Below are 14,189 nucleotides of genomic sequence, written 5' to 3' on the forward strand. Positions count from 1 at the left end.
TCATGCTTAAAGCCATATGCAAATTGAGAAACCCAACATCCTGATGCAATGAAAAATAATGAGAACTATTCAAACTTCATGGAATATAAATTATTTACCACTGTGTTTTAATTGCATTAAAACAGTTGTTTTCAAAGTGTGCTATATGGAATCTAATGATGCAGTGCTTATGTAAGATGATGAATGGTGTACCAAATAATTACTGCTATTATGCAGATTTCATCCCTATAATGAGTTTTGTTACTAGCTGATAGCATACTAATTAGAAAAAGGTGCAAAAAAAAGACAATGAAAGAAAATTATACTACTCCTGCAACCCAACAGAAATATCAATGTATAGGTAGAGGTTAAGAATGGGATGCGAGTTAAATATAAATCAGCAGGGGTCAACCATACAAAATCTTACTCACCATGAAAAGAAATGTACTCATCCAAGAATCCCCCCGCCTGCCACACACAAACACTCATTTTAACGATATATTCCAATAAGTCAATATGATTTCCATAAAGTGATTAGTGGTGCTGTATTATTGTTTGGAAAACATTTTCTTTGTGTGAGAACCATTTTAAGAAGGAGAAGTCAATAAATAATAGGAACAACAGTAAAATCAACACTGAATATTTTTTTTTTTGAAAATATAATTTATTGCATTCATTTTTGTTACTAAGTCCTTTATATAATACATATTTTTATATGTTTGCTTAAAATTAAAAAAAAAAATTTTACATAATTATTTTTTATTAAATAAAAATTATTTTGTCTAGTCTGCAGCTACTTGCCAGCTAAGAAAATCTATTCTCCATGGGCAAGTAAGTGAGTGTATTTATTATTATTATCCCAAGACCCCATGGAGTCAAAGACTCATCATTGGAGGTCCCTTGGTCATACACATATCTCATCATACCATGCCTTAAATACTCTCGCAATACAGGGGTTGAAATGTCAAGTGTTATTTTATTAATAATAAGTAAAATAATCATTTCAACACGTGTGTTTTGTGTCCCTAAATTTGTAAATATGAATGCTCACCGTGTAACCTTAAAAGAAAAAATCCTTAAATACATTCCAATTTCTCAAACACCACACTCTATGGCAATACAATACAATCATTCACAACTCTCTATGCAAAAAAACTGCTTCTTATTCCCTTGCTTTCAGTCTCCTTATACAGCTTCCAAGATGGTCTCTTTTTCCTCCCACTACCTATTACCTTATGCATCATTTCCTTTGTATATATTTGATAGGATCCTCTCGCCAATTCATATGTTGCGTATATGAGTAACAAACAAATAAAGAGAAAATGCTGTAAATAAGTAACTATTACAAATGTGGAGTCCAGAAATGAAAGTAAACTAATATTGATCTAGTATGTTATCCTAGAAGATATTTTGAAGAAATATAATAAAAAAATAAATTGTAAAAGTCACTTAGAATCCTCTATCACAGAGTTAATTGAATGAACATAATTCTGAAATATAAACTCAATGGCAGTTAGCTGACTATTTTGATTTGGTATATTCAGTGAATCCCAATTACCTATATATATATATATATATTAAGGATACCAAGTAATTTTATATATATATATATATATATATATATATATATATATATAAAGGATACCAAGTAATTTTATAAGCTTGGCTTTTTTACTCCTTCTCCCAAGTAAGCAAAACAGTTTAGTTTGTGCCTGAATGTAGTTCAAGTCTAAAAGGTAGTGAACTCGTTGTAAAGGTGGGTAAAGCTCTGATCACTATTCTTAGTATTTCCCATAATGTAAAACACATCTCACTAGAAGATGTATACTATTATACATCATGGGTGGGGGGATCACTACCCAGACCGGTTTCAACCTTTTTTGAGGTCTCCTCAGTGAGTAGCTAGACCCTGAAATACCAAGGTTTTTAGTAATACAGAGCCTTATCAACTTTACCTATACAAGTTGCTACAAGGTGCTTTTACTTTGAATAAGAAACTCTGGATGAGATAAAGATGTGGACTTTTTTTTACCTTGGGGATAATATATATTAAGGATACCAAGTAATTTTATAAACTTGGTTTTTTTACTCCTTCTCCCAAGTAAGCAAAACAGTTTTAAGTTTGCGCCTGAATGTAGTTCAAGTCTAAAAGGTAGTGCAACACCAGAACAACTCGTTGTAAAGGTGGGTAAAGCTCTGATTACTATTCTTAGTATTTCAGGGTCTAGCTACTCACTGAAGAGACCTCAAAAAAGGTTAAAACCGGTCTGGGTAGTGACATCCCCCCTACACACACACCCATAATGTATAACCGTATACATCTTCTAGTGAGATGTGTTTTTCCCTTTCTTTTTTTTTCTATGTTATACTTGGAGATGTTATAGGCTCCGTTTCTTAGTGTTTTGATTATTCCTATCTTCTGTAAGAGGTGGTGGTGATGAGAGGAAGCATGGAGGAATCTACCAGCATTGGTAGGTTTTCTGCATACAGAATAAGTAAAATGATGCCCTCCTGAAGAAGGACAATTTCTGTGTACAGCTGGATTTTGTATGCTTTAGTAGAATTGAAATAGTGCCTAATCCTTATGAACTTTGATCTAATATCACTGTCCCTGCATCTAACCTCAAAGGTAAGTCTATTCAGAAAGTTTTTCTGAATAGAAAAACTGATTGCACAGAAATCCATTAACACTGGTAGATTCCACAATACTTCCTCTCACCCCCCCCCTTACTTACAGAAAATAAAAATAATCAAAACACTAAGAAACAGAGCCTATAACATCTCTAGCAACACAGAAAAAAAAAAAATAAATAAATAAAGAGCTTTGTTACCTCACCATATTCTTTACTTCAATGGATATAAGCAGAGGTGATCAACAAGATTTCACAAACCCAAAAAACAAACAAAAAACAAACAAAATTTCAAGGTAATCCTTGAAGTGACAGTCACTTTTACATCATGACTTCTTTGAAGTCATGATGCAAAAATGGCTTTCACTCCATTGTGCAAGATCTCCAGATTTGAACACTCTGAAATCTCATTCTTTTCCCCAGAAATTAGGGGTCTACAAGATTCATTCATTTATGCTGCATTTGCTGTTGAAACAGGATGGTCAGGGAATCAGGATGTCAGAGCATTTTATAGACATCAAAAAGAAAACATAAATCTGGTTTAGCTTTTCACACAACTCATTCTCCCCCCCCCCCCCCCAAAAAAAAATAGTAGTTCACAGGATTCATTTATTCATGCTGCAGGATGGTCCAGAAAGATTTGCATGTCAGAGCATGCCTTCATCAAGCATAACTATTTTGTCAGAAAATTTAAGGAGGCTTCCAAAATGCTGCATATTCCTACTCAGTGCAATAAAAAAAGGGCATCATGCTAAACCAAGTTTTGTCTTCATTCATCAAAAATCTTACATTTAGAGACTTGGTTATGATACAAATGATGTTGTACAACATCATTTATGATACAAATGATGTTGTACAACATGACACCAACTGGTATACCTGCTTTCACACATTCCATGTTTATTTTAATTTTCATCTGTTGTGTTCTTCTTTCACTGCTAAATGTAATACGTTTTACATCTGTAGCTTTTTAATTCTTTAGCAATATAAGCATGCTCCAGACAAAGTGTATCTGTTGGAACACGAAACTAGTAAAGTTTTTTAGTTTAATAAAATATTTTATGTTTCTTCATGTCATATAGTCACGATACCAGAAATTCAATCAACATCTTCAAAGTCACTGAAATCTAAAACTATTTTCTCATGTCCTTTTGGCAGACTGCCACAGGAGGCATGTAGTTGAATGTTCTAGGTAAAGGAGGAGATGATTTGTCTTGATCATCTATGTAAGAGCTAAATGAGAAGAATGATGCCAGGATGTCATCTTTATTCTTAGGTGATGTTGCAATACTACCATTGGGTGAAAGAAAGAAAGAAAGACAGAGAGGCAGAAGAACAGATGGATAAAAGTTATGTCCAAATTTTGCATGGAACCAGAAGGCATGACGTCCAATGGCACAGATGATGAGTTTTCTACTTTTAGCATTTTCATTATCAGACTTGGTCCTGTTAATGATGGTTTTGCAAGTGTTGTAGGCTTCAGTGTAGGCTGTGAATGTTTAATCAGATCAGTTTTTGTTTCTAATTAGTTAGAGAGAAAGAACAAAATCTTCATATTTTCCTCTCATCATATGTAAGATGGCAAGCTATATCATTACTTTATGATATAGCATCAAAGTGAAAATGATGTGCAAGAAAACTTTCTATGGTCATGAATCATCAAGTCAGTCAAGAAGTTGTGCTCGGAGCACATAAAGACTTGCATGCATTGCATGTTTTGGGATTTTAACATTTGAACAATTTTCTTTATTAAAAGTGAATTTTTGTAATGTAATTTTTTTTTGAATTGGTGAATTATTTATCTAGTTATCATACCAACAAAACAGGAAGTGAGATTCTAGTGAATCTGTTTCAAATAAAAGTACAACTAAAACATTCAGTTATATATGAAACTTTATGTCACTGAACAAACAAAAAAAGATTAGTGTGTGCTATTTTGCATTTAAACTTTTTTTATAAGTTTTTTTTTTTTTAATTAAAGTGAAGTGGACAAACAATGCTTAGTATTTAGTGTTGTCTTTTTATTGTTGTTGTTTTTGAGGAGGCTTCCAAAATATATTTCTGTATCATTTAAATTTTTGTTCATTTTTAAAAAATTTTTTATTAAAGTATAATTTACAAAGTATTCATTTTTACATACATATTTTTTACATGTTCTCTATTTACCATCTATACATCATTATAGTAGCAACATGGAGAAATAATTTAGATAATTTCATTGAAAAAAAAAAAAAAAAAACGGTAACTACTAATCAAAGCAGATACCCACTGTAATAATCAGATGCCCAAAATCTAAAATATAAATAATAAATTTTAGTAAATACCTTCTCTTATGGCAGTACAAGGGGCTCCTTCTTCATGCTCCAGTCTAATTTCCTTTAAAGCTACTAGATTATCTGTCAGACGACTCTTTCCTTTAAAGACTGTTGCATATGTTCCCTAAATGTTAAATCAACGAGTTATATACAATAACACAGTATACATATACCTGCATGCATGCATACATCACAAAAGAAAACATCTGACACAATAGAATATGGAAAAGAGAAAATAATGATGAAATTAATTACAGAATAATAACACAGATAAGGAAAATATTTGTTTAATACATACAGAATTTTTCAGCTGTTTCGTAGCCATTGTCAATGCATACATATGAAAACGATATTCTAATTTTTCTCTTTTCATATGTATGCATTGACAATAGTTACCATACTTAGCCAAAAATTATGTATATAGTACACAAATATTTTCCTTATGTAAGTGTTATTATCGCATAATTAATCTTTTTATTATATCTTACCTGAATAGGTTGGTTCCATGGCAACAAAAGTCAATGATGCATTATGCTTGTAACTTATGTATATATATTCTAGAAGCTGGTTTATGTTTTTGTAGGAAAAACAGAATCTTCCTGGCAGAAACTTTACTGACCAGATGACTAACATAGATAAAACCCTATAAAAAGTGCCCTATCAACAGAAATTAAAGTTTTTTTGCCTATTCAACTATCAGATATGCACTGTATTGCTGACTATACAACACAGTGCTAACCTGAAGTGAAAGATAAATAAAGTGAGATGGTTTATCTAGTGTCTCAAGTGGAAAGGTATTAGGTTGGTTGAAAGTCACAAAGTAACAGAATCTAGTCAGCAAACTCGTCTTTAATGGATACTACTTCGATGTTGTTAAGAATATGACCATGCTAAGAAATATAATTACTGAGTGTGGAATAATGCAGTCATCTATTAAGAAGTCACTGCCTTCCTATAAATAGAGAATGTCACAGATAAAGCTGTACTTTTTGTATTGGTAATACCATATTTACTCGAATATAACTCACACTTTTTTTCCCCAAAATTAAAGTTAAAAAATCGTAAAGCAAGATACATATGGGGATTTTCAGATACTAAAGTTTTTCAGGAAAAAATTAAATTCACATTTATAATTAAATTCTAGTATTCATTATAATTTATAATTGCTCACATTATTTATAAAATAAATGGATTTAAATTTTAATTATCCATGTTATTTACGTGATCAGCCGCTCACCTTCATCACACAATATATTTGAATCTTTAGCAACAATGCTTCTGTAATTAAATTAAAACAAATAGTTTTGTTATTACTTATCCTTTTATCATTTCAGAATCACAAGATTACCACGATTTTAAAAAAACAGAGAACTGGTGACTTACCAAGAATCTCCTATTCACTATTGCTACTTCTGGTCTCAAACGTGGTTAACTCGTGCACATTGTCAAGGTCATCTATCCAAATTGTGTCATTTTCACTCCCATCCAGGGCATTAGAGATGCCAATTTTAAAAAAACTCTTAGCAATTATTTCTGGTGAAATCCTGTCCCAAGCTCTCAAAATCCAGCTGCACAACAATTCTAATAATGCCTCATAATATTCCCTGCCGGAGTCAGGTCATAGCCACCCACTTCATACAGAATTTTTGTATATAGTCCCCGAATGGTTTGTTGACTAATATATTAAAGGGCTGTAGAGAAGGCATAAGCCCAGCAGGAAGAATGGCCACATTGGTCTTCACATCTGAAAGTTGTTTTACTATTTCAGGTCCTAAGTGTCTACAGAAACTATCCAACATGAGGAGAGCCAGGCATTAAAAGAAGGCCCCTGGCCATTTCGATGTCTGGATTAGAACAGTTTGTCCCAAACTGTTCTTATCCAATCTTGAACCATTGTAGTATCCATCCACCTTTTTTCTTGAACTCTTACATGATTTCCAAGGGGAAATTTCATGTTTGACATTGTTTTCCTTTTGAATATTACATAAGAAGGCAACTTTCTTCCATTTGCAGTAATTGTGAGCATGATCGTGCTCACCGTTTTTCACTTCCAGTTGTGCACATTATCACATCGTTTTCTGTTACTGTTGTGCAATTCGACAACAAATGCAAGCAGATGATTGTTGAGTTGAAATGCTGATTCTCTTCAATCGAACTCCACAATATCTGAAACTGCCATACAAACCCATAATCTATTTCTTATAAAGTTTTAAACTTCTCTTGTGTGCAAGGTATATGCGAAACTTTTTGATTTCTTTTTTCATAAAGTAAAATTAGTGGTGAAAGATATATGTGAGGGTGAATTATATTTGAATAAATATGGTACATAGGCAAACAGCTCCAAATGACCACTATGTCCTCTCACAACAGAACTAGTGCTTTACAAGACATTCTTTTTTAAATTAAAATGTTCTCAGAGCAGTCAGCTCAAACATTGGATTACAAACTTTTGAAAAAAAAGGCCAATAATGTAATCTAACGTGGTGATATAATATCTAATGAGATGTAATATTTAAATATAATACTCTTTTTTTAAAAAAAAAATGGTATTCGCCTATTATGGTAAAAATGCAATTCAATCTTTTCTACTTGTTTGGGATCTATCCTTTATCATGAAGTCTATATCTAGCCCAATCCAAAAAAAAAAAAGATGATAAAAGTGAGCCATGAAAATACTGTCTAATTGTTTCACCTCAGTTTTCTCAAAAGGTCAATGAGAAGGTAATTAAGCAACCAACTTCATCACTAGGAGATCCATTGGCTAACTTGTGACCAGCAATAGGAATTTTGCTTCTCTTGATCCAGAGCTGATATCCTTAGCTATCACCAGTGCCACACTGATGGGAGGGGGGGACATCTCCCCCACAAAAAAAAAGGGAAAAAACACTAGAAAAATTTCCAAAAATCTTTTCCTAATTAAAATTAATTATTTTATTTTTTTTGTGTTGTGTCTTCTATTTCTATACTACTTATGAATTAGTGGTCACATAAGGATAAGGTGGGAATGCCCTATAGCGCTCAGGAATCATGGCCGCTGTGAATGCAAGGCAAACGAGGTAGTGCTCAGGAAGACAGAGCTACTTCATTTGCCGAGCCAGCCAGAGGAAATCGCAGGTTTCATGTATTGGCGATCACTGCAGCGTAGTGTCTATTCTCAAATTGTCTTTGTGAACTGCAATGTTACTAAAACACACTCCCATCTTATCTTGCAAGGAAGATCTCTTACTTCACTTCTCCTTGATAATACCTAGGTCTCCAAACAGGATCAGATTTCCCTTTTTAGAATGATTTATATGTCTAGCTTCTCCTGGCTCAAATACATCTCTGCCATAACTTCTACAGCATTCAAAAACCTTGGTGCATTTTCCCACTCTACTTCTCACTTGCACAACTGTTACACTGAATAAATCCGGAGTCTACCCAACCTTGGAATAATGCTCACACATTTGGGATGTGCACCAAAAAACCTCCCTAAGAATGCTTAAACTATCCAGAAGAGGGTATTCAGATTAAATGATAACCTCTCTAAGAGATTGACTTTGTTCATGTTCTCACAGATGTGCTCCACTTTTTATCATGACTGTAAGAAGATCATCATCTGCAGGTCAACATCTACTTACCATCCAGCTTCCAACCTCTAGAGCAAACAGCAAAAATCCCTCTCTCCCTCCCTCCTCATTTATTCTATCTACCTCCGTCCTCTGGAATGGTCTCCCTCACACTGTCTTCTTCTCACTCTGTCAACCTTTAGTTGTTCAACAAATCCATCAACAGATTCCTTCTAAGTTTTGTAACTTTTCATTTGAAGGTGTGCATGTTTTATGGTGTTATGTGCAGAATTCACACTGCTAGTGTGAATTCTGCTAGTCTCATCCCCCCCCCCCTCTATCTATGCCTCTGCTTGGGCAGCACCCATGTCTTTTAAGTAGCTCAAGCTAAGGCAACTCGGAGATGCCGAGGATTGTATTCTTGTAAGCTATGAGGTCAACTTACAAAACCTTCATACTTTCTACAAACATGCAGCTTTGAAATAATGTTGGATCTAGTATCCATGTTGCTTATGTAATTTTACATTGCTGAAATGAAGCCTTATGGCCTTTCCTTTAGTAATTTTGACTCAAATATTCTGATTTAAGTTTCTTAAAACATCAATGTAAACAAATTTTCTTCTTCTCCCTTCTATGTATTAGGCCGACTGGCCTAAGTTGTACCCATCCCGAGGATAAGGTGACTAGCCCTATGCCTCCTGGTATACCATGTGACTGTAGCTCGTGTGTCCACGGGGCCAGTTTGTTTGCTTGGGGGAGGAAAAATCCCAGATAAACTGGGGAGAAAAACCCTGCTGTCCATGCCTAAGACTGGCTAACTTGGCTATGTCTGAGGAAAGATCCTTAAGCTTCTCACGTCGGTGATGGGAATTGAACCCAGGACACTCCTTTCCCAGGCATATGGTTGTGAAGCGCATTGCCACTAGGCTAACTGCTTGGACATGTAAACAAATGAATAACTGAAAATTCAAAAATGACAATGTAGCACATGGAGAATCGCAATATTTTTTTCTGTATAGCCAAAAGAGCACAAGATTAAAAATTATTGTACTATTATGATGGTATATATTCATTTATTTAAAAAAAATAAAATAAGAAATACAGTTTTTAATGGCAATTTCCAATACTTCTGGCAAAGAAAATCCATCACAGAGACAGATTTGGATGATGCAGGTCTTCTGCACTGTCCAACACTTTATTTAAAAAGACATTCAAATCTGTGGGCACTTCTATGTAGAAGTTTAACATTATACCCAAGAAGCCTATCACTAGTGTTATTAATTCAGTGTTCTACAAGGCTGGACTTGTGATGTCCAGCCTTGAATTCAATATAGGACTGGTGTTATGTGACAGAGCAGCCAGTTTGACCAAAATAATATAGACTCCAGGTATCAATTATGATTATAATTGGTACCTGGAGTCTATATTATATATGTAGAAGATAAAAGGAACTTGATTTGGTTTATATGTTAGCATGTGACTGAAAAATGGAATTTCTTTAGAATATGAGCAACACATTCAGAGGTTCTTTGAATACAAGGAATAGATATCCAATGAGAGTCACCTCTTCTAAAAATGAAAGAAAAATGTTGCTGCTGCTGATGATGCCTATAATTCTTGGGTTATAGCCATTTAGAGAAGTTTTTCTTGATGATGGAGATTTCCTGTTGAAAAAGTACTGCTGAAGAATAGAGTATGTAGGCTTGTGATAATGATTTGATGATACCCTATTCTATGAAGGATGGTGAGAAGATGTCTGATGGGTATAGAAGTCAGTAGGTTCATCATCTGACTTCTTACAAGAGTATATGTGTTCTAATGAACACATATACTCTTGTGTAGAATACCATACTCAAATACCATACTGTGCTCCAGTGTGGTATTTGAGTCATCATGTCAGCAAGGTTGACATGCAACTTAACAAAATGATGAGAATCATCATGGACTGTATAAAGTCCACACCTGTTGAGTGTCTACCAACACTCTCTAAACATCATACCACCAGACATAAGGAAGAAAGCTGCTGCTAACAGAGAGTGGATAAAATGTATGGGAAATAACAACCTACCCATCCATGAGGACCTCCAACATCTACAACCTATTTGATTAAAGTCCCGCGACCCAGTCTGGAAAAGTCAGCAACCAGATACATATTCTCCTGAAAGTGAATGGAAGAATTGCTGGCTTACTTCAACAATAAAAAATGGACACCACATGACAGACCCCACAATAGAGGTCCCTAGCTTTGACCTGCCCAGACAGCAATGGAGCACACTCAACTGCCTGAGGACAACAGCCAATGCCAGATGTGCTACCATGATGTACAAGTGGGGCCTGAACATGTGACTGTGGTGCTGATTAACAGACTGTCAATCATATTATTCAGGGCTGCCCACTGTGGAGTTTTCAGGGTACATTGACGGACTTGTTCCAGGCTACCCCAGATGCAATCCAATGGAGTGCAGATAATTTGAACTTAAATTTGTGTTTATAAAAGCACAATGGATATTTATTATCCTGTCATTTAATGATAATCAATGATTTTAGGCTACTTTTTCAATACTATTACTAATAATAATAAAATAATTACATACCTCTCCAAGTTTGTCCAACTTAGTATAAGTTTCCATTTTGCCAAAACCAATTTCTGACTGTAATGAAGTATTAAAAATAGAATAAATTAATAAAATATTTATTAAAATTATTTTAACAAATTCATAACTTCATTAAATGTTAAAAGTTAGCTTATAAGGATAATGGATTCCATGTCAAAGTGTAATGTTAAGCACTTTGGGATAAAAAGACTATAGGCAGTCTAGTTCCATGCAGTAATATATGGAAATGGACTGCAGGAAAATGATGAGACTATGGATTGGACGAGGAGGGTGGGGGGAGAAATTTGAAGTAGTGACATATAAAAGCAGCTCAAAGAATCAATTTCCTGTATGCTAATAAACACAGATAAGTAAGAAAAAAGAATTTATTATTTCTCTTTCAAAACTTTTAAACTTTGATATAACTACATCTGAACTATTATCCACAGATTTGGGGCAGGATGAGGAAGTGGTACAGAGGATCTAGAGGCAATTGACCAAAATGGTGACTGGCATGTGGAACACTCCTTATTTGTGGGTTACAAAGTTTGATTGATAGGCAGAAAAAAGTGTGACAAAAACATATGTTACTAAAAGGATGTTTATAGGATAGATGTAGAAAAAATTTTTCATACACGATGGAATGGCAGAGAAGCAATTACCACTGGAAGGTGTGAGACTAGATTTTATGCTTGGAGAGTGGTGAGTAAGTGGAATAGGCTGTCAGAGGTGGTTGATTGCTTTGGTGGTTGTAAATGAGAATAACAAGCGTATGACAGGCATTGCATATGATTGGTGACAACTTTGTAGACTCCATGGAGATATGGTATATTCAGGTGACAGAGAGAAAGAAAAGAATTATTTCTGGTTAATATCATACAAACCTTCATCAACAAAAATAGCTGCAAAGAACAGGACAGTTTCAAAAAAAAAAAAAAAGGCTTTTTGACAATAGATCACATTCAAACTATTACTCAGCTAATAGAAAGATGCAGAGAATAACAGATTCCACTTTGTCTTCTTTTTATAGATTTTAAAAATGCATTTGACACTGTTGAACATAACGCAGTATTCCAAGTTTTAATAGAACAAGGCATAGAAAAAAGCATACATCCAACTCATAAAAGATATCTACAAAGAAGGCACAACAAATATCACCCTTTTCAATCACCCGATTAAAATTAACTTAAGCAGAGGAGTACGTCAGAGCGATGTCTTATCACCTCATCTCTTCACATCTACTCTGGACAGCATCATTCGAAAAACTGACATGAAAGATGGAATAAACATTGATGGTGAAATGTTAAATATCCTATTGTTTGTCATGATGTGATATTAATATCTCACTCACCCCAACTCTTAGAATCAATGCTGAATGACATAAGTCAAAACTTCCAAAAATTTGGATTGGAAATACATCCGGACAAAACAAGATGGATGAAAAACAAATACTGTAAAGATTATACAATCGTGCTAGAATCCCACGCCATCGAAAAGGTTGAAGATTACGTCTACCTCGGACAGTCCATAAAAATGAATAATGACATATCAAATGAAATAGCAAGGAGAAAAAGAGCTGCTTGCCTTCAACAAAATAAAATCAACAATTACTAACTAGAGGCAAGGATCTAGAGGCAAGTGACCAAAATGGTGACTGGCATGTGGAACACTCCTTATAGATATAGAAATAAGAGCCCATGTTTTCAATAGTCACATCTTACCAGCATTAACTTATGGCAGTGAAACATGGAACACAACTTTAAAAGAAGAACAAAGCTTAATAACAACTCAACATATAATAGAAAGAAGAACGTGCAATGTAAATAAAATAGCCCAAGTAAGACATATAGAAATCAGGAAGAATTCTGGACTCAAAGATGTAATAAAAGCAATCTACAACAGCAAAAAAAGATGGGCAGGACATCTCGCCAGAATGAGAGACAACAGATGGACAGTCAGAGTAACAAACTGGTATCCGAGAGATACCAAAAGGAAACCTAGAAGACCAGCCTTAAGGTGGGAAGAAAATGGAGAACAAATGGAGGACTCTTTACGCTCTGCAGTCATGGAGAAATCCTGACTGAAATCACAGGACCATCAAATTAATCATGGATCAGTATTTTCTTCATGTATGAACAAAACAGAAAAATTTAAAATACAACAGCAAAGTATATACAATGGCAAAATGGTACAAAAACTGCAGTTTTTGTACCATTCCAGAAACTGCTTTGACCTTATTAAATAAAAATCTCAGGATGAGAGATAGATGTAGAAAGTTTTTTTACCTTGGGTATAATATATGTTAAAGATGCCAAGCTATTTTAAACCTGGTTTTACTCCATTTTCCAAGTAAGCAAACAGACAAATAAGTCAAGTTTGCACATATATTATACCCATGGTAAAAAACTTTCTACATCTATCTCTCATCCTGAGATTTTTATTTAATAAGGTCAAAGCACCTTTTGGTAACTTGTTTTGGTAAAATACTTATACTTAACCTTGGTATTTCTAAGCCTGGCTCCCACTGATGAGACCTCAATAAAGGTCGAAACCGGTCTGGGTAGTGGCCCCTAACCTTTAATGCATAGCATCATACATCTCCTCAAGGAGATGGGCTTTGCATTGAGGGTAAATATTAAGAATAGTGATCAGAGCTTATTCCATTTTTACCACGAGTTGCCTAGACTTGCACTACTTTGCGGGTCAACTAGACTTGCAATACGTGCAGGGGCAAACTTAACTTATTTGTCTGTTCACTTACTTGGGAAATGGAGTAAAACCAGGTTTAAAATAGCTTGGCATCTTTAACATATATTATACCTAAGATAAAAAACTTTCTACATATATATATATATATATGCATTAAACTATAGGTGCAATAACCTATTCTATTTAGCTTGCTCCACCTTTGCAACGAGTTTCCCGGTGTTGTACCACCTTACCCCAGTCCTGAAGATACTTTCAGGCGCAAACTTTGTTTGCTCACACTTGGATAAAGGATTAAACTAAATTTATTATAGTCTAACCAAGTGAAAAATAAACTTTCAACATCTTTCTCTAAATCCAGAGTAATTTAATAAAAAGGTGGCACACTGTTTGGCAACTCCTATAGGTAGAGATGAA

The 14,189-nt window shown here is 34.4% G+C and overlaps 1 protein-coding gene across 3 annotated transcripts in view; it reads right to left on the reverse strand.

Annotated features, from left to right (window-relative positions):
- LOC150108373 (cyclin-dependent kinase 17-like) overlaps nucleotides 1–14,189 on the reverse strand; it is a 248,506-nt gene that overhangs the window by 100,063 nt on the left and 134,254 nt on the right. For all 3 annotated transcript variants that reach the window (XM_090390722.1, XM_090390723.1, XM_090390721.1), the window contains exons 4-5: nucleotides 11,067–11,123; nucleotides 4,934–5,048 (exon numbers count right to left, since the gene is read on the reverse strand). In XM_090390722.1, the coding sequence (XP_090246848.1) occupies nucleotides 4,934–5,048; nucleotides 11,067–11,123 (172 nt within the window). The remainder of the gene's footprint in view (nucleotides 1–4,933; nucleotides 5,049–11,066; nucleotides 11,124–14,189) is intronic.

This window comes from Typopeltis vanoorti, chromosome 3 (genome assembly GCF_054136105.1).
Source record: "Typopeltis vanoorti isolate ZY-2024b chromosome 3, IOZ_Tvanoo_1.0, whole genome shotgun sequence".
NCBI lineage: Eukaryota > Metazoa > Arthropoda > Arachnida > Uropygi > Thelyphonidae > Typopeltis > Typopeltis vanoorti.